Source organism: Schistocerca nitens, chromosome 2 (assembly GCF_023898315.1).
Source record: "Schistocerca nitens isolate TAMUIC-IGC-003100 chromosome 2, iqSchNite1.1, whole genome shotgun sequence".
In the NCBI taxonomy this organism is placed as follows: domain Eukaryota; kingdom Metazoa; phylum Arthropoda; class Insecta; order Orthoptera; family Acrididae; genus Schistocerca; species Schistocerca nitens.
Window position 1 is genome coordinate 736,334,681 of NC_064615.1, and position 18,166 is coordinate 736,352,846.

At 44.7% G+C, this 18,166-nt stretch overlaps 2 protein-coding genes across 3 annotated transcripts in view; both read left to right on the forward strand.

Moving 5' to 3' along the window:
- LOC126234594 (esterase FE4-like) overlaps positions 1 to 1,019 on the forward strand; it is a 61,688-nt gene extending 60,669 nt beyond the window's left edge. Inside the window, exon 11 of the mRNA XM_049943309.1 lies at positions 390 to 1,019. Coding sequence (XP_049799266.1) covers positions 390 to 543 — 154 coding nt within the window. The 3' untranslated portion in view covers positions 544 to 1,019. The remainder of the gene's footprint in view (positions 1 to 389) is intronic.
- Positions 1,020 to 9,651: 8,632 nt separating this feature from the next.
- Positions 9,652 to 18,166, forward strand: part of LOC126234595 (esterase FE4-like) — a 107,290-nt gene continuing 98,775 nt past the window's right edge. For both annotated transcript variants that reach the window (XM_049943310.1, XM_049943312.1), the window contains exon 1: positions 9,652 to 9,795. The gene's annotated coding sequence lies outside the window, so the exon portion shown is untranslated. The remainder of the gene's footprint in view (positions 9,796 to 18,166) is intronic.

Here is an 18,166-nt window from a genome sequence, read left to right on the forward strand (position 1 = left end):
GAACTACAGAAACACAGTGTGTGAATGGACGAAGTGAAAACCCTGAATTGCATTTACAAATGAAATGCGATGAATGGGCTGTGTTAGATATTTGACACTTCCATGCCTTGAGTTGTTTTTCTGCTAATTTGTGTGATCTAAATGTAAATAGATTAGATTTTCTGCTGAAGTTCTAGATCCCACAGCTTTTAAAATGACTTCTGTTTAGTATCTTATTATTTTGATCTTTTATCAATTATTATTACTAGTGTTTTTTACGCAGCAAAATTGTATTGCAGAAAGAAATTGAGAATTTGCCAACAAACCAATGGAAATATATCTCCAGATATTACTGATTAGGAGGAGCCTTGCGCCTAGTCGTGTGATTGGTGCTGTTGTTGTTTTTGCAGTAATCCTACCCCTGAGTTGGACTCCCTGGTGACGGAGGCGTGGCCCGAGTACGACGAGTCCTCACGCAGCTACCTGGTGCTGGCGGAGCCTCTGAGAACGGCCAGCGACATGTTTGGCCCCTACATGACCTTCTGGCATGACTTGCTGCCTTAGCTAATAATCCTTCAACCAACCAAGCGTGCAAAATGATACCCTGTCACTTGTCAGTACATAATAGTGACACAATTGCTGTTTTTTATTTTCTAATATATTTCTGTGACCTTCCGTTGTGCACACAGATAGCAGCAATAACCATTTTGAGTATAACACGAGTATACACTTATTTTAATAAACGGACAGTAAGAGAAAAACTACTGTATTATGAAATTACCAGTGATCATGTGTTCTTCTAAACAGTCATTTTCCAACGAACAAATGACATTTGTTCTGTGAATTGTATTGGAATGCCAACCATGCGGCGAAAATATCTCATTACAAAGATTCAAACATGGTGGGTGTAGAGTCAAATAAGATATACAAAACCTCACAATTTCTAGCCCGTACCATTTTAAGCGGAGACAGATGGACACGAAGTAATCCTTCCTGTTACTCAAACAACAGCAATTGTATAATAAAGTTTCGGTGATAGAATCATAATACTAATTGGGTTAGATAGAGCAGCAATCAGTCGTAGAATTAAGTTGCCTTAATATGACATTTATAGTCACAACGCAGCTCAGATTTCGACCTGTGTCAGGCCATTATCAATGCAGTGCGGAATTGTAGCAGTTGTTCGTGCTCAAGTGAATGCTTACACAGTTCAACGACGTTGACCTGACACAGGTCGAAATCTGATGTACGTTGTGACTGTAAATGTCATATGAAAGCAACTTAATTCTACGACTGATTGCTGCTCTATCTAACCCAATATAACCACAGTCGTGCGTGCACCCACCCCATGGAGGGCAACCTGATAAATAATGCTAATTTCTTTATAATAAAACAATCCCAACCGCATAAAGATGCTTATTTATGTACTGTTGGCAGGTTTCGACACCTGTCCTGGTCATCATCAGACCGCTTACTTCATTGGGAGTCTGCTAACGCTGGCGAGGAGCAGGTGCCACTCGAGGAAGCATGTACTTACTGGAGCAGTGCTTATATGCCTCCTATAGTGGTCCCTGCTCCTCGCCATCGTCAGCAGACTCCCAATGTAGTAAGCGGTCTGATGATGACGAGAACAATGGTCGACTCTGTTCACTACTAAGAAACATCTTTATCCGGTTGGGACCGTTTTATTATAAAAAAATTTAACATTTGTCACAACCGCTGACTATCGAATTCAAACAAAGTGTGGTATCAACGCCGGCCGCGGTGGTCTCGCGGTTCTAGGCGCGCAATCCGGAACCGTGCGACTGCTACGGTCGCAGGTTCGAATCCTGCCTCGGGCATGGATGTGTGTGATGTCCTTAGGTTAGTTAGGTTTAAGTAGTTCTAAGTTCTAGGGGACTGATGACCACAGCAGTTGAGTCCCATAGTGCTCAGAGCCATTTGAACCATTTTTTGTGATATCAACGTTCGATACCACACTTATTACGGGTTGCAGTTATCGATCTGCGGTCCGTATTAGTATCGTTGGATCCGCAAGTCGCGACCAGCGACGCTATCACCGCTCCGCGATTTCTATCGAGTTTCTAGCGAGCTCTCGTCCACTCTTGCTCGGGACGTCAAGTAGTAGTAAAGTAGCATAGCCTTTAGCTGATAGGAAGCAACCTCTAACAAGGCGCTTTGTAACGTATGGCTTAAGTGAGGCCTCAATAACTATTTGTTTATAATTATATGTATGCAGCCAAGACGAATCCTGTACAACCAGTTATCTACAATATATATTATTTTTTACCAACGACTTCTAATTATTTTAGTCGTTGCAGATGCAGACCATGCATCCAGCACCGTATCGACGTTACTGACAAACCTGCCGTGATTTATATGTTTCTGTTTAGCATTGGCCACCAGTCAACATAGGCGACGACTCGTTCGTCGACATCATAACACAAAGTAAAGTGTTTCGAAAAATTTTGAATTATGAAGCTGTTTCCGTGGAAAGATGCTTTCCGCATCACTTTAACGTAGATGCGTAGGACTGGTAATTTTTGCAACGTTAGTCTAACAATGAATTGAGTCTGTTGCATCTTACGTCCCATGCACTGGTTATCAATTTTTGGCAAAGATCTGGAACTGAAGTCCAAAATTTGATACTTGACACGTCTAGGTTTCGTATAACGGTCTCGCAACGCGTCTTAAGAGTAAACACTAAAGCAGATCAGATGGTTTTTAAAAAGTCACGAAAATTTTATTCCGCATTGTACGCTGTGCATGCATAGCTGCGTAACTTCCTAATACACATCTGTCTTCATTTATAATAAATAATAGAGCTGTACAAAATGTTTACAACCATAGTTTATTTGCCGAATAATGCTCTAGAAGCGGCGTCACGACAAATTTCACGACATTTGTTACAATTCGAAAAGTAATGCGCACACAGAAACTGAAGATAGAGAGCACACGGTACCATCAGATTTGTCAAGCTGTATAGGGAACATTACGATATAACAGTTAACTACTTACGGTATAATTTTACAATATACGAAAGCGTGTTGAAAAGTAATGTCGCCGAATTTTTTACGTGAAAACTGTTAATAGTATTAAAATAAAACAAACTTCATTAACATTCTACATCTTTTTTCTTCATGTGTACATATTTATTTCTCAAACATAGTCGGCCTGGGGATGAATACATTTCTACCAATGAGAGACCAGTCTCTTGATACCATGATTGTACAACCTAACCTCTGCTTGCACCGCTTCATCTCTATAGAGCGAGGTGGCGCAGTGGTTAGACACTGGACTCGCATTCGGGAGGACGACGGTTCAATCCCGCGTCCGGCCATCCTGATTTAGGTTTTCCGTGATTTCCCTAAATCAGTCCAGGTAAATGCCGGGATGGTTCCTCTGAAAGGGCACGGCCGACTTCCTTCCCCATCCTTCCCTAATCCGATGAGACCGATGACCACGCAGTCTGGTCTCCTTCCCCAAACCAACCAACCAACCAACCAACTTCATCTCTATCACACTGAAGTCCTCGAAGGATTTCTTATGTTTTTAAACAGATGACAATCGGGTAAGACCTAGTCGAGACGGTACGGAGGATGTTCGATCACAGTGAACCCAAAGCGTCGGATTACTGCAGATGTGGCTGAGCTTGTGTGTGGTCTGGCATTGTCATGCTGGAAGAGAGCGTGCTGCATGTATGGACCCACTCACAGCACGTTGTTTCTCACGCAGCGACATAGTTACGTTACACACCGCCATGTCTACACTCTACAATTCGGAGCCCTCTATCGGCAGAGCAGTGCAACTTGCGTCAGCGAAGCGGGAAAGTCAACCGAGTAACATGCGTTCCATGTAGCATCTCAATCTATATTGGGGACAGAATAAAAAATTCGGAGAAATTACTTTTCAGTACGCCCTTGTATAAGTAGATACATATATATATGTTATCTGCCGAAGAATCCAATGCCTTAACACTGCGCCACGTCACTAGGTCAAAACGGACAAGTCAAAACTACAACTCAAATTAATTTTAATTAATATTTACCCCAAATAATGAGATTTGTGTCTTCCACTTAGTTTCAATAATTGCATTTATTTCTCAGAAAAAGAAATGCTTAGTGTTTTTTTTATTCTTAGATATAGCAACAATCACGGGTGTTATGGGATAGAAGCATGGAGAGCTGCATCAAACCAGTCTCAGGACTGAAGACCACAACAACAACAACAACATGGGATAGAATAAATGGTTCAAATGGCTCTGAGCACTATGGGACTCAACTGCTGTGGTCATCAGTCCCCTAGAACTTAGAACTACTTAAACCTAACTAACCTAAGGACATCACACACATCCATGCCCGAGGCAGGATTCGAACCTGCGACCGCAGCAGTCGCACGGTTCCGGACTGCGCGCCTAGAACCGCGAGACCACCGCGGCCGGCTGGGATAGAATAGGTCGGATGTGTGCACATCAGTGCAATTCCATAGCGGCTGAAAGGAACACATATCGTGTTGGTTAACTCTAATTTACACTTTTTTCGTTTTTTTTTCGTTTCAATGACGATGTTAGTAATATCAGATTTGTTTAAATAGAAGAGAAATAACATCAGAAAAGTCACGGCGAATGTTACCGCTCTTTTTATATCAGAGGTATGAACAAAGACTGAATGGCCCGGTCTGAACCTATTACGCCTTCTCGCTCAGGTAAAGCCCGTCCTGTCAACAGGTTTGAGGTTTACTCTGACTTCCCAGAATCGCTTAAGGCGAATGCCGCGCTGTTCCTTAAGATAGGGCACTGTCGAGTCCCTTCACCAACTAGACACTGTACTAGTATTCCGATGACATCGTACTCAGTTGGACGCAAAAATCTTAATCTCCCTTCCCTATACTCCACAGACGTTTCAAATGCTTCAGGGAGTTTGTTTAATTATTATTTGATATTCTTCGTTTCCAACAAGACCACTTCTAGGTCGTAATACCCAGATGCAATTTCACACGCTTAGATTCCAAGGGCATAGGTGGTTTACTGATTTTCTTCTAGTACTTTGCAATGATGAACTGAAAATAAGAAATCTGCAGTTTCAATTTTCATTTATTATCTTTACTATTGATCACGTCTTCTGTATTTCAAAATAATAACAACGTAAATGAATTCTCTTCTAAATGAATGGACGGGGCGATGTATTCCAGCGAGGCTTTATGGGTAGTGGCTTTGAAGTTACCTTTCAAGTGTCCAAGGAAAAATTTTTTAAAACCATGCACTCCTGCTGGATAGAGATATTCTGAAACTTTCAAAAACAGACCTGTTTCTGGCGTGTGTGTCTTTATGCCCTTAGATACTTGTGATAAATGCTTCCAGTTTCTTACGTCCTTATTACTTACACACTGTAGTGCCTTTTTCAGGAGACAACCAGCGGACTTGGCAGTCTGTCAATGTCACAACCTTTTCCTTGATGTTGATGCCTGATTTTGTAAAATCATTATGAAAATTTCTACAATGGAACTACTTTAGTCTTTTGGAGAAGACCTAAGAAGCCCTTTTCGAAATTATTTTCTTTTTTTAAAAAGAAATCAGCATTAGTTACATTTACTGGAAAATTCATTAGGCCAGGGGTTTTCAGTCTCTGATGTTTTACCTTATACTTTCATTGGCTGCTTGTTACTCTCTGGTTTCCGATAGTTCTTAGGAATATATCAACGTACTCGTCCACCTCCGTCGCTGAGTGGTCATCGCGGCTGGCTGCCATGTGAGGGAGCCAGGTTCGATTTCCGATAGGAGCATGAATTTTTGCTTGGAGGAAGGACTGTTATGGGGTGCATTCAGTCTCTTGAGGAGATACTCGACCGATTAGCAGCGGTTCCGAGGTCAAGAAAGCCGGCAGTTATATGGAGAGCGGTGTGCTGACTATATCCCATCCATGCCGCATCTTATGATAACATTGGCCGAGGACGACACGGCGGTCTGTCAGGCCCAAGGACGTGGAACTTTACCTTTTCTCGTCACATTCACGGCAATAGTTTCAGAATCAGTAAGTAAAATATTAATTCATTAGCAAAAGTAGCTTTAGTGACAATAAAACCACTCCCTTTTGGTATGGATTTAAGTTAATATCATCCATACGTAGCCAAGAAAATAGAACTATGTAGATAAATGATAGATTCTGACTTTTCTTGGGATTGGCTGCAAGGCACTCCATGGTCGCAGCCTGACTGGGAATTTCGTTCTGTAACTGAAGGTTTCTGTGCCTCGGAGTCTATTCCTATACGTCTACGTTCTGAGATTACTCTCACGGAGAAATCTCTTTGGTGACTTAGATTTATCCGTGATAGGGAAAGGTTTAAATTTTGCACTGACGCCCGAAAGGTTACCACTTGCTGTTTTTTTAATCTCTTCTGAACAGGCTGTTTTTAACTAAGTCCTGATGCTGCAGAGGATGTTAGGAGGGAAGCATGTCCATGTGTTGACTGGGGCATGTCAAACCAAGAGTAACACACAGCAGCTTAGAGCGCTGCCTTCTGTTTGTGCAGAGTGGATTCAGATATAGTTATTTTACCGGCAGACAAGGGCAATGCTACAGCTGTGTTGCAAAAGCAGGATTACGTTAAAAAACAAAACAAAACAGAACAATGTTACATTCTGAGTCAGCTTATCGCAGTATCGGTGCTGCTCCTACAAAAGATGTTGACAGAAAGAATAACAACGTTTTGAAGAAAAGTTCCTTGTCACTGGAGACCATCAGGAGTCTTAATTCCTATCGTGCTGTCCCCTCTAGGTTACATAGCTTTTCGAAGATCCACAAGAAAGGGGTTCCTCTTAGGTCGACAGTGCTCCGATATATCGTATAGCAAAACACCTTGAACCTTCTAATAGGTCGGTATTAACATGACATTAAGAACTCGTCGCGTTTCTTAAGTTGATTAGAGGGAATGTGTTTGAGTGACTCTGATATTCTAGTAAGTTTTCATGTGGTCTCTCCCTTCACTCGCGTTCCTCTGTCTGAGGTGTTACAGTTAACTGAGCTTGGATTTCCTGTCGAATTAACGAACCTATTTCAACATGGGTTGACGTCCCCTTGCTTTTTATTCAGTGAGCAGTACTATGAGCAGACAGATGCGTTGGGACCCTGTTGTCAGTTATTATTGTCATCGAGGAACGTCCGTTCGAGTCGAAACCTGACTATATTTTCAGGTATGTAAACGATACTTTTGTTGTTTAGCTTCATGGTAGTGAGAATTTGAACGGGTCTTTTTAGAAAAACTGAATTCAATCCACTCGAGTATTCTTTTCAATATAGGGCTGGAAAAGGATGGCTGCCTTCCCTTCGTTGACGTGTTGGTAGGAGCACGTTTGATGGAACGTTGGGACATTCTTTTAAAGGAAGAACATTCATTTGAATGTGCAGGATGACAGTTGTCACCATCCGCCTCAATGTGAAGGGGTGCTTTGTACCTTGGTTCACAGGTACCACGTCATATCAGACGCTGAGACTTTTTCAGCTGAGAAAGCCCATGTTGAGGTCTCCTTTCGTCAGAACGGTTGTAGGGAAAAACAGATCAGAAGTGCGTTACAGTATCGAGTGCACCGGCTGAGTGATGATAATAGCGAGGTGGCATCGATCTCTACAGTCTTTTTGCCTTACGCAGGGAGCATTTACGACAAGGCTGGTCGTACGTTGAGAAAATATGATGTGAAATGTGTTTTTCGATGTCCATCTAAGATTAGGTACTTTGTAGAATTCGTGAAGGATGATCTTGGTTTGCGTAACGCGTGTGCCTATCGTAATCGTTGCAGTTGTGGCATGTTACATATTTGTCAGACTATCAGGACATCGCAGGACCGCTGTGCCAAGCCTGAGCGTTACATACGCTCACAACAGCCAGGCAAGTCTGCTATAGCAGAACATTTTCTTGGCAAGGGCCATCCTATGGAGTACAGCAAGGGTGAAATTCTGGCATGTACTTCCAGCTATTGGGACAGTGTTATTAAGGAAGCAGTTGAAATTAAATTAGGAAGTCACCTTACCAATAGAGGTTTTTGCTTAAATTCTGCGTGGAATGCTCTCTGGCTTCTCAAAGTACAGAGGGACAAGGTTAATGCTACGTCACCCGTTGGTTACTAATTTCCTCTGTCAATAACTTCTGACGTCGGTCGTGTTTGGTTGTGTGATGGCCCTAATGATTACGATATGTGTATGTGTGTGTGTTTTATCTTATCAGAAATGTCCTGCATACCTAGGTTGTGCACTTGTCGAATACCGATGATTGTCGAAGACGTCACCCGGTCGCAGTCCCGGAAGTTACTTGAACATTGTACACGCCGACAGAAACTCAGGCTTCGTACTGTGATTCTGTTGTTTTTTTCCCCTGTTTCTTGACTGCTTTGAATTTTACTTTCAGGATTTAGTATTGCTTTGTCATTTGCACACATTTTTAGGGTAAGCGACAGCATCTTGCAAATCGTTTTGTATCTTTGGTAACGGATTTTTCTTATGGAATTGAGATTTTTCATGGTCTGGCAGGACATTCTTATACTTGTTGCTATCCATTCTCTTTATTGGGCATTGCTATTTCTGTGGATAATTTGGGAAACAACTGCTCAAAGTTTAGTTTAAAAACTGTGCAGAACTTAGAGCGTTTTCTATCAACATTGATTTCTGCATGTAATTCTTCCAAGCTTTTGGTTTAACGCTGTCGTTGCAAAAGCTCTAATTTCGGGATTACAAGGAGGTTTATTCCAGTGTCTGCAGTCCCCGAAAACTTTGCTCTGTATGGCCCCCTCTAGTACAATGGAGACTACTTGTTGATTTCACAACACTTATCCTTCCATGCTACCTCTCTTTCTAGTCAATGTTTTGGACACATACCTTTCCTCGCCGATGCCGCGGAGAACCTCTTTGGTTCTTGTCCTACCACTCTACTTCGTTTTCAGCATTGCTTACGCAACACTACATGTCAGAGGGTTCAGTTCTCTTCCAGTTTTACAGAGTGCGTGTGTCGCTTCCACACAGTACAGAGCTTCAGACCTACACTCTCAGAAATTTAATTGCCAAATTATGGCTTTTGTTTGATACTAGTCGACGTCTACTTGGCGAGAATGGCCCCTTTTGCCTGCACTAGTCTACTTCTAATTCTCCCTTGCTCCGTCGTCATCCTCGGGTAATAACTTTATTATTGTGAGAACTGTATTTATTTTTACAAAACCTTCTACATGTCATCGTCGTTAAATTAAGGCTCCAACACGTCCTCCTCTGCAGTTATGAAATAACCACTTCGCCCTGAGTGGAACGTGACGGACCTTACGTGAGCTCACAGTGAGAAAGTATCTTTTTTATTGCTGTCATCCGACGTCATTACCTCCCTTGTATTCCGGAGTTACAAACTCGCTATCATCTGATGCGGCTCTAATAGTAATTATCACTCCCAGGTGACGGAAGAGACAACCTGTCATAGCAGGGAGAATAATTACTATTAATGAGTGTAGGTGTATGCGTGAGAAGCAGTCTGCGTCAGGACGTAACGCGGGAGCGAAGCGGTCAAGGTCGGGCGTCACTCAGTGCTTGTCACCAGCTGAGACGAGCCTTTCCTCCCTAAGCGAGGGCCCTCCTTCCCAGAGCGGCACCAGCTGGTTTTGCAGGGCAGTCAGAGTTGCCCACGCTGGGCGCGCCAGCCCACGTCACCACCACTTAGGGCACATCCTCCTTAGCGAAACGCGCCCGTCTGCGCTCGGAGCAGCCGCTGTCACTGCGTGTCCTCGGTCGCGGCGCACTGCAGGTCTCGCGACGAGGACCGCCAGCCCTTCCAACCCATTTCGTCCTGGTGAGTCAGACCGTTGTATCTACTTGCTTTGTTTCTAAGATTTTTTATTCTTGTCACGAGTCGTCTGACTGCTTTCGTGCGAGTTTCTTTACTGCCCCAAACTTTTATTTTAAAAAAAGCGCCGCGTGGGATTAGCCGAGCGGTCTCAGGCGCTGCAGTCATGGACTGTGCGGCTGGTCCCGGCGGAGGTTCGAGTCCTCCCTCGGGCATGGGTGTGTGTGTTTGTCCTTAGGATAATTTAGGTTAAGTAGTGTGTAAGCTTAGGGACTGATGACCTTAGCAGTTAAGTCCCATAAGATTTCACACACATTTGAATATTTTTTTCAAAAAATCACTTATACCCAATCCCCGCATCTACATCTACATGGCAAATGTGCAGATCACACTTCAGTGCGTGGCAGAGGCGTCATAGAACCTCCTTCACAATAATTCTCTATTATTCCACCTGCGAAAAGCACACGTAAAAGGAAAAGAACGAACACCTATATCTTTCTCTTGGAACTCTGACTTCCTTTGTTTTATTGTCATGATCGTTTCTACTTATGTAGGTCGGCTTCAACCTAAACGCGCTGTTCTTCTTTGAACTTTCTCGATGTACTCTGTTAATCCTATTTGGTAAGTATCCCACTCCGCGCACCAGTACTGCAAAAGAGGACGACCAAGCGTAGTGTATGCAGTCTCTTTAGTACAGTGGTTTCCAAGCTTTACGAGACCATTCATTACCTCAGAGTAGAATTGGATATTAGCTAGTTATCCCCCCTCCCCCCCTCCCCTCCCCCCACGGACCCCCATTCCCGCGACCATCGTCGGCATTAGCGCTTAACCAAACTTTGGTCTGACAAACCCGAAACTGCCCAGAAATTCGCATTGCCAATTTTCCATTAGAAACGAAACCTTATAAGTAGACTCGGCGTGAGATGATTCCAGACAGTTTCTATACGCCAGGCGCAGTTCAAAGCTGTTAAGAACGCTGCCAGGTGATATAGATTTCCTTAAGTTGACTCGACTGTAGGAGTGTGTTAGTAGTAAAGAATAAAAGTATTATAACTTCGTGCGTTATGGGGCAGTTCTTCACGCATCTCACAATGGAAACTCTCCATCGCATCCCCATCAGATTTATTGCTAAGATAGCCCGATGGATAGCTCGTCAAAAACCGAACACAGGTCAAGCAAGAAAACAGGAATAAGGTGTACTGAACTGTGAAAAGAAAACCAAAATAGAAACAGTGAACGGCCCAAGCTTAGCAAGTGCAATATTGAGCGCATCTGAAAAGCCGCGGCGTCGTGATTAAGTGGTCACGGTGTTGGTCTGTAAACCGGCCGACCCGTGTTCGAAATTCCCTCCTGCCGCTTATTTACTTATTTCATAGCATTAAGAACTGTCGGTCCTGTCATTGAAATGTTTGTTCTCTTTGTGTAGTCTCGGCAACTGTCATACTATGCATTGGTTATAGAATATGAGTCATGTGGTAAGAAAACGTTACCGCTGCAAGTAAATGTGACAAATAGTGAGAGCAGGCAAGATACCACAAAAACGTCTCACAGAAATGAAAACGACAAATAGACGGGTGCGAACTATGTTACAACAAACTTCCCAAAACGGAACTTAGTTTGAAAAACATTAAAAACATATGTTTTGATAAGGCACAGAAAAACTGTATGATTATCAAACTGTTGTGTTCATTTGTTGCAGCTTAAGTGACTGACTATTATATTTTCATCATTTCGTTGGGCGTGATCATATTCAAATTTATATGAACATTTATTTAGGGCAAGGAGCCGTATCTCACGCACTCACATAGCGAATAGGTTACGTGCGTCGGCAAGAAGTTTCTTTCATATGACACACACACACCGTCACTAATGTTGTGTGCGGCACACCAGACGTGGTTTGCGGTGGAGGATTCGGTTGACTTTTCGTCTTATCATCAAACGTTTGCGGTTCCCATTTGAAAGCCACTTCCTTTCGTCTGCTAATAGAGTAGTTGTACAAAATCAACTGTTATTATAGGACCTTTCCTTACACCTCGCTGTTGCAGACGGACGTTACACCACGACACATAAACAAATCCGAAAACAGCTCGCAGCGAAAAAGAAAGGGGAAAAAAATGACACGAGAGAGGTTTGAACACCGTCACCACTTAACCACGAAACCGTTCTTTTTCATGCCGTTCTATATTGCACTTCTTGTGCTTGGACCGTTCACTCTTTCTATTTTGCTTTTTTTTTCACAGTTCAGTACACCTTCTTCCTGCTTTCATGCTTGATCTGTGTTGAGTTTTGATGGGGAGTTCCCCTTGTCGGTGTTTATGACGTCATATCACCTAACCTATGTGTCATACGATGATATATTTGTAGGTACATTCAGTGGCATTGTGTTGTGAGAAGAGTTAGTAGCAAAGAAAATTATATGTTGTACCATGATATAGTTTTATCGGCGCATTTAGGAACAAGCGTGGATACTGTCTGCCAGATTTATTGGGAGAACTACGCTCCTGGAAATGGAAAAAAGAACACATTGACACCGGTGTGTCAGACCCACCATACTTGCTCCGGACACTGCGAGAGGGCTGTACAAGCAATGATCACACGCACGGCACAGCGGACACACCAGGACCCGCGGTGTTGGCCGTCGAATGGCGCTAGCTGCGCAGCATTTGTGCACCGCCGCCGTCAGTGTCAGCCAGTTTGCCGTGGCATACGGAGCTCCATCGCAGTCTTTAACACTGGTAGCATGCCGCGACAGCGTGGACGTGAACCGTATGTGCAGTTGACGGACTTTGAGCGAGGGCGTATAGTGGGCATGCGGGAGGCCGGGTGGACGTACCGCCGAATTGCTCAACACGTGGGGCGTGAGGTCTCCACAGTACATCGATGTTGTCGCCAGTGGTCGGCGGAAGGTGCACGTGCCCGTCGACCTGGGACCGGACCGCAGCGACGCACGGATGCACGCCAAGACCGTAGGATCCTACGCAGTGCCGTAGGGGACCGCACCGCCACTTCCCAGCAAATTAGGGACACTGTTGCTCCTGGGGTATTGGCGAGGACCATTCGCAACCGTCTCCATGAAGCTGGGCTACGGTCCCGCACACCGTTAGGCCGTCTTCCGCTCACGCCCCAACATCGTGCAGCCCGCCTCCAGTGGTGTCGCGACAGGCGTGAATGGAGGGACGAATGGAGACGTGTTGTCTTCAGCGATGAGAGTCGCTTCTGCCTTGGTGCCAATGATGGTCGTATGCGTGTTTGGCGCCGTGCAGGTGAGCGCCACAGTCAGGACTGCATACGACCGAGGCACACAGGGCCAACACCCGGCATCATGGTGTGGGGAGCGATCTCCTACACTGGCCGTACACCACTGGTGATCGTCGAGGGGACACTGAATAGTGCACGGTACATCCAAACCGTCATCGAACCCATCGTTCTACCATTCCTAGACCGGCAAGGGAACTTGCTGTTCCAACAGGACAATGCACGTCCGCATGTATCCCGTGCCACCCAACGTGCTCTAGAAGGTGTAAGTCAACTACCCTGGCCAGCAAGATCTCCGGATCTGTCCCCCATTGAGCATGTTTGGGACTGGATGAAGCGTCGTCTCACGCGGTCTGCACGTCCAGCACGAACGCTGGTCCAACTGAGGCGCCAGGTGGAAATGGCATGGCAAGCCGTTCCACAGGACTACATCCAGCATCTCCACGATCGTCTCCATGGGAGAATAGCAGCCTGCATTGCTGCGAAAGGTGGATATACACTGTACTAGTGCCGACATTGTGCATGCTCTGTTGCCTGTGTCTATGTGCCTGTGGTTCTGTCAGTGTGATCATGTGATGTATCTGACCCCAGGAATGTGTCAATAACGTTTCCCCTTCCTGGGACAATGAATTCACGGTGTTCTTATTTCAATTTCCAGGAGTGTATATTAGACAGGTAGTTCTTACCAAACAGTGATTATTGTTTGACAGGAAGGGAAATGAGTACCACGTTTATTTGAAATTGCTCCAGTGGTTTAGGAGGAGATGTGGACCATACATACACACAGTCATACATACATCCATTTTTATAATATGTATGGATGAAGCAATACAGAGTACATTGCGAGTACTACTTACAACTCCTTCTCAGAAAACAAAATATATTGACGGTAAACACTTGTTACATAACATGGTTCCCCTACAGCACTCATCTCCCTAGATGACTTTATCCACTCTTTGCAATCCTATTTACAATGAACTAAGTTAAAATGTGTGTACAATACGTATTGCTTGAAAATCACTTGATTGCTGGACTCGTTACTTCTGAACTAGCAGAAATTGGAAGGCTACAGGTGGCAAATGCTTTGCATTCGACCATTGCCTCTAATAATAGTAACAACAATAATAATAATAATAGCACAGTGGACGCCCTACCGCAGTGAAGTAGCCGTTACATACAGTGGTCACAGTGAATGTTGCGTGTTGCTTTGCTGTTACAAGTGGACATAATAAGAAACAAAACCGGTTTACTTCTGTGATACAACCACAAGAAAACGAAAATAAAGAAGATAAACACATTTGCATTTGATAAACACAAATAAAAAAGCAATAACAAAACCTTATAGAAGTATGCACTGCAGATACTACCGTTTCTTTTCAATGTCATCTTGCATAGCACATTCTTTATTAATCAGTTGGCCTTGGGCTCTGAGCGCTATGGGACTTGAGTTCTGAGGTCGTCAGTCCCCTAGAACTTAGAACTACTTAAATCTAACTAACCTAAGGAAATCACACACATCCATGCCCGAGGTAGGATTCGAACCTCCGACCGTAGCGGTCACGCGGTTCCAGACTGTAGCGCCTAGAACAGCTCGGCCACAGCGGCCGGCAATCAGTTGGCCTTCCTCGTAACTGGAGACACTAGTGATTTGGCATACTTCTCAGCAAACTGTCCAGATAGGCCTGTGGAATATTGCTCCATTCCTTCACAGCGGCCTCTGTGTGGTGTCTGGTGGGACAGGACGATTCCTAACAGCTCATTTAAGCATGACCGGTGCATTTTCAGTGCAGTTAAGATCTGCAGAATATGAGAGCCATTCTATCCGACTGCTACAATGCTCCACGCCAAAATATAAGTGAAATGTCTTGATAAGAGAGACAGTCTACGACACAGGATATAAACTTTCTCATTGCCTCCACACACGTATATCAGTACTGTCAGCGTGAAGACTTTTACGGGCTTCATCACAAAAGAGCGTTGTGTCGTACAACTGCCTAGCCCACAGAGACTAGTTTCGTGCCCGTGCGACGTGAGCCCCTCTCTGAACCCAGTTTAGAGGAGGAGTCTTGAGAGGTCTTCTGGCACTTAACTCCTGCTCGTGGAGCCTATTTCATATAATTTGTGTCTCTGGAAACTTGTTACAGATTCTAGAGACATTACCTTCCAAGATGCCACTCCGGCGGGTGTAAAATGAATGTGCGCAACGGAAAATAATAAACGCTAAAATGATGATTTGGCCATGTCTGACTACCCCCAGAAGCAGAGCTTAGGATCTCTTAATTCCTTAGAAGATATCAATTACAATCTAAACATAAATGAATGAGGAAGGCAACTAACACCACTAAATGATAAACGATGTTGCTCAATATACACTAGTCGCCATTAAAATTGTTACACTACGAAGATGACGTGCTACAGACGCGAAATTTAACCGACAGGAAGAAGACGCTGTGATACGCAAACGATTAGCTTTTCAGAGCATTCACACAAGGTTGGCGCCGGTAGCGACACCTACAACGTGCTGACATGAGGAAAGTTTCCAACCGATTTCTCATACACAAACAGCAGTTGACCGGCGTTGCCTGTTGAAATGTTCGTGTGATGCTTTCGTGTAAGGAGGAGAAATGCGTACCATCACGTTTCCGACTTTGATAAAGATCCGATTGTAGCCTATCGCGATTGCGGTTTACTGTATCGCGACATTGCTGCTCTCGTTGGTCGAGATCCAATGACTGTTAGCAGAATATGGAATCGGTGGGTTCAGGAGGGTAATACGGAACGCCGTGCTGGATCACAACGGCCTCGTATCACTAGCAGTCGAGATGACAGGCATCTTATCCGCATGGCTGTAACAGATTGTGCAGCCACGTCTCGATCTCTGAGTCATCAGATGGGGATGTTTGCAAGACAACAACCATCTGCACGATCAGTTCGACGTTTGCAGCAGCATGGACTATGAGCTCGGAGACCATGGCTGCGGTTACTCTTGACGCTGTGTCACAGACAGGAGCGCCTGCGCTCGTGTACTCAACGACGAACCTGGCTGCACGAATGTCAAAACGTCGTTCTTTCGGATGAATCCAGGTTATGTTTACAGCATCATGATGGTCGCATCCGTGTTTGGTGACATCGCGGTGAACGCACATTGGAAGCGTGTATTCGTCATTGCCACACTGGAGTATCACCCGGCGTGATGGTATGGGGTAGCATTGGTTACACGTCTTGGTCACCTCTTTTCGCATTGACGGCATTTTGAATAGTGGACGTTACATTTCAGATGTGTTACGACCCGTGGCTCTACCCTTCATTCGATCCCTGCGAAACCCTACATTTCAGCAGGATAATGCACTACCGCATGTTGCAGGTCCTGTACAGGCCTTTCTGGATACAAGAAATGTTCGACTGCTGCCCTGGCCAGCACATTCTCTAGATCTCTCACCAATTGAAAACGTCTGGTCAATGGTGGCCGAGCAACTGGCTCGTCACAATACGCCAGTCACTACTCTTGATGAACTGTGGTATCGTGTTGAAGCTGCATGGGCAGCTGCACCTGTACACGCCCTCCAAGCTCTGTTTGACTCAATGGCCAGGCGTATCAAGGCCTCTATTACAGCCAGAGGTGGTTGTTCTGGGTACTGATTTCTCAGAATCTATTCATCCAAATTGCATGAAAATGTATATTACTCGATCGGACTTCCTGCTTTGCTGACGCAAGCTGCAACTCTCTGCCGCTAGAGTGGTTCGAACTGTAGCGTCCAAAACGGTGGTGTGTAACGTAAATATTTCGCTGCATGAGAAACAACGTCCTGTAATCGAGTTTCTATCCGCAGAAAACGTGCCTCCAATTGAAATCCGTAGAACAACGAAAGCCGTGCACGGTGACAATTTTATCGACATCAGTGATGTGCGACTTTCGGTTGTTCCTGCTCGTAATGAAGGAAGTGGTGGTGCCAACCTCAACGTGTGTCACAGGCCGCTCACGGCAACCGACGAGACTCTTCGGAATTGGGTTGATGAAGTCATCAGAAAAAAACCTGGAATAACACAGACACAACCGGCCGCAGTGGCCGAGCGGTTCTAGGCCCTACAGTCTGGCACCGCGCGACCGCTATGGTCGCAGGTTCGAATCCTTCCTCGGGCATGGATGTGTGTGATGTTCTTAGGTTAGTTAGGTTTAAGTAGTTCTAAGTTCTAGGGGACAGATGACCTCCGAAGTTAAGTCCCTTAGTGCTCAGGGCCATTTGAGCCACTTTAACACAGACCCAGCTATCAGGTGAGTATGGCATATGACGAGGAGAGCGTGTACAGGCCATCATTGCACAACTGCAGTATAGTAAACTGGGTGCACGGTGCATGCCTTGAATACTTATTCCTGACATGAAACAGAGATGTCTGGACATCTTTCAACAATTTCTTTTGCATTTTGAACTGATGAAAGCTGGGTTCTCCATTCCGACCCCAAAAACAGCGTAGCACCAATGGAGTCCCGCCACAAAGAATCACCGACGTTAAAAAAGTTCAAGGACATGCCAGCATCAGGCAAAGCTATGCTCACAATGTTCTGGGATGCTCAAGGTCTGGTGTATTTTGAATTCATGTCTAAAGGCACCACCACAAGCTTTGCAACGTACTGCGAGACCTTCAAGAAGCAGAAAGCACAAATTCTAAGAGTTCGTCCCCACTCTGGGCACCCTCTCCTTCAGCGTGATAGTTCCAGACCACACGAGTGCTACGACATCAGCAACAATCTGACGCCTTTAGTCACTGTCTTCGATCATCCTCCGACTTGGCCCCCATCCGATTTTCATCTGTTTCCAGTACTTAAAGAACGGCTTCGAGGACTTCGCATTGATAGTGATGAAGCTGTGTAAGCAAAGCTGTGGCTGTGATTCTCTCAACAGAGTCAGATTTGCTTCGGTGACGGTATCAACAAATTGGTCTCTCGGGAGAATTGTGTTCGTCGCCAGAATGACTATGTTTGAGAAGTAAATATGTAGACGCGAAGAATAGATTTAACATAGGAAATTCGCAGACATTACTTTTCAGCACGCCCTCGTATATGCAGTATGATAGGGCTGTCCTAACTGATATTTTATGCAACCAGCAATATTATATCTGGTGT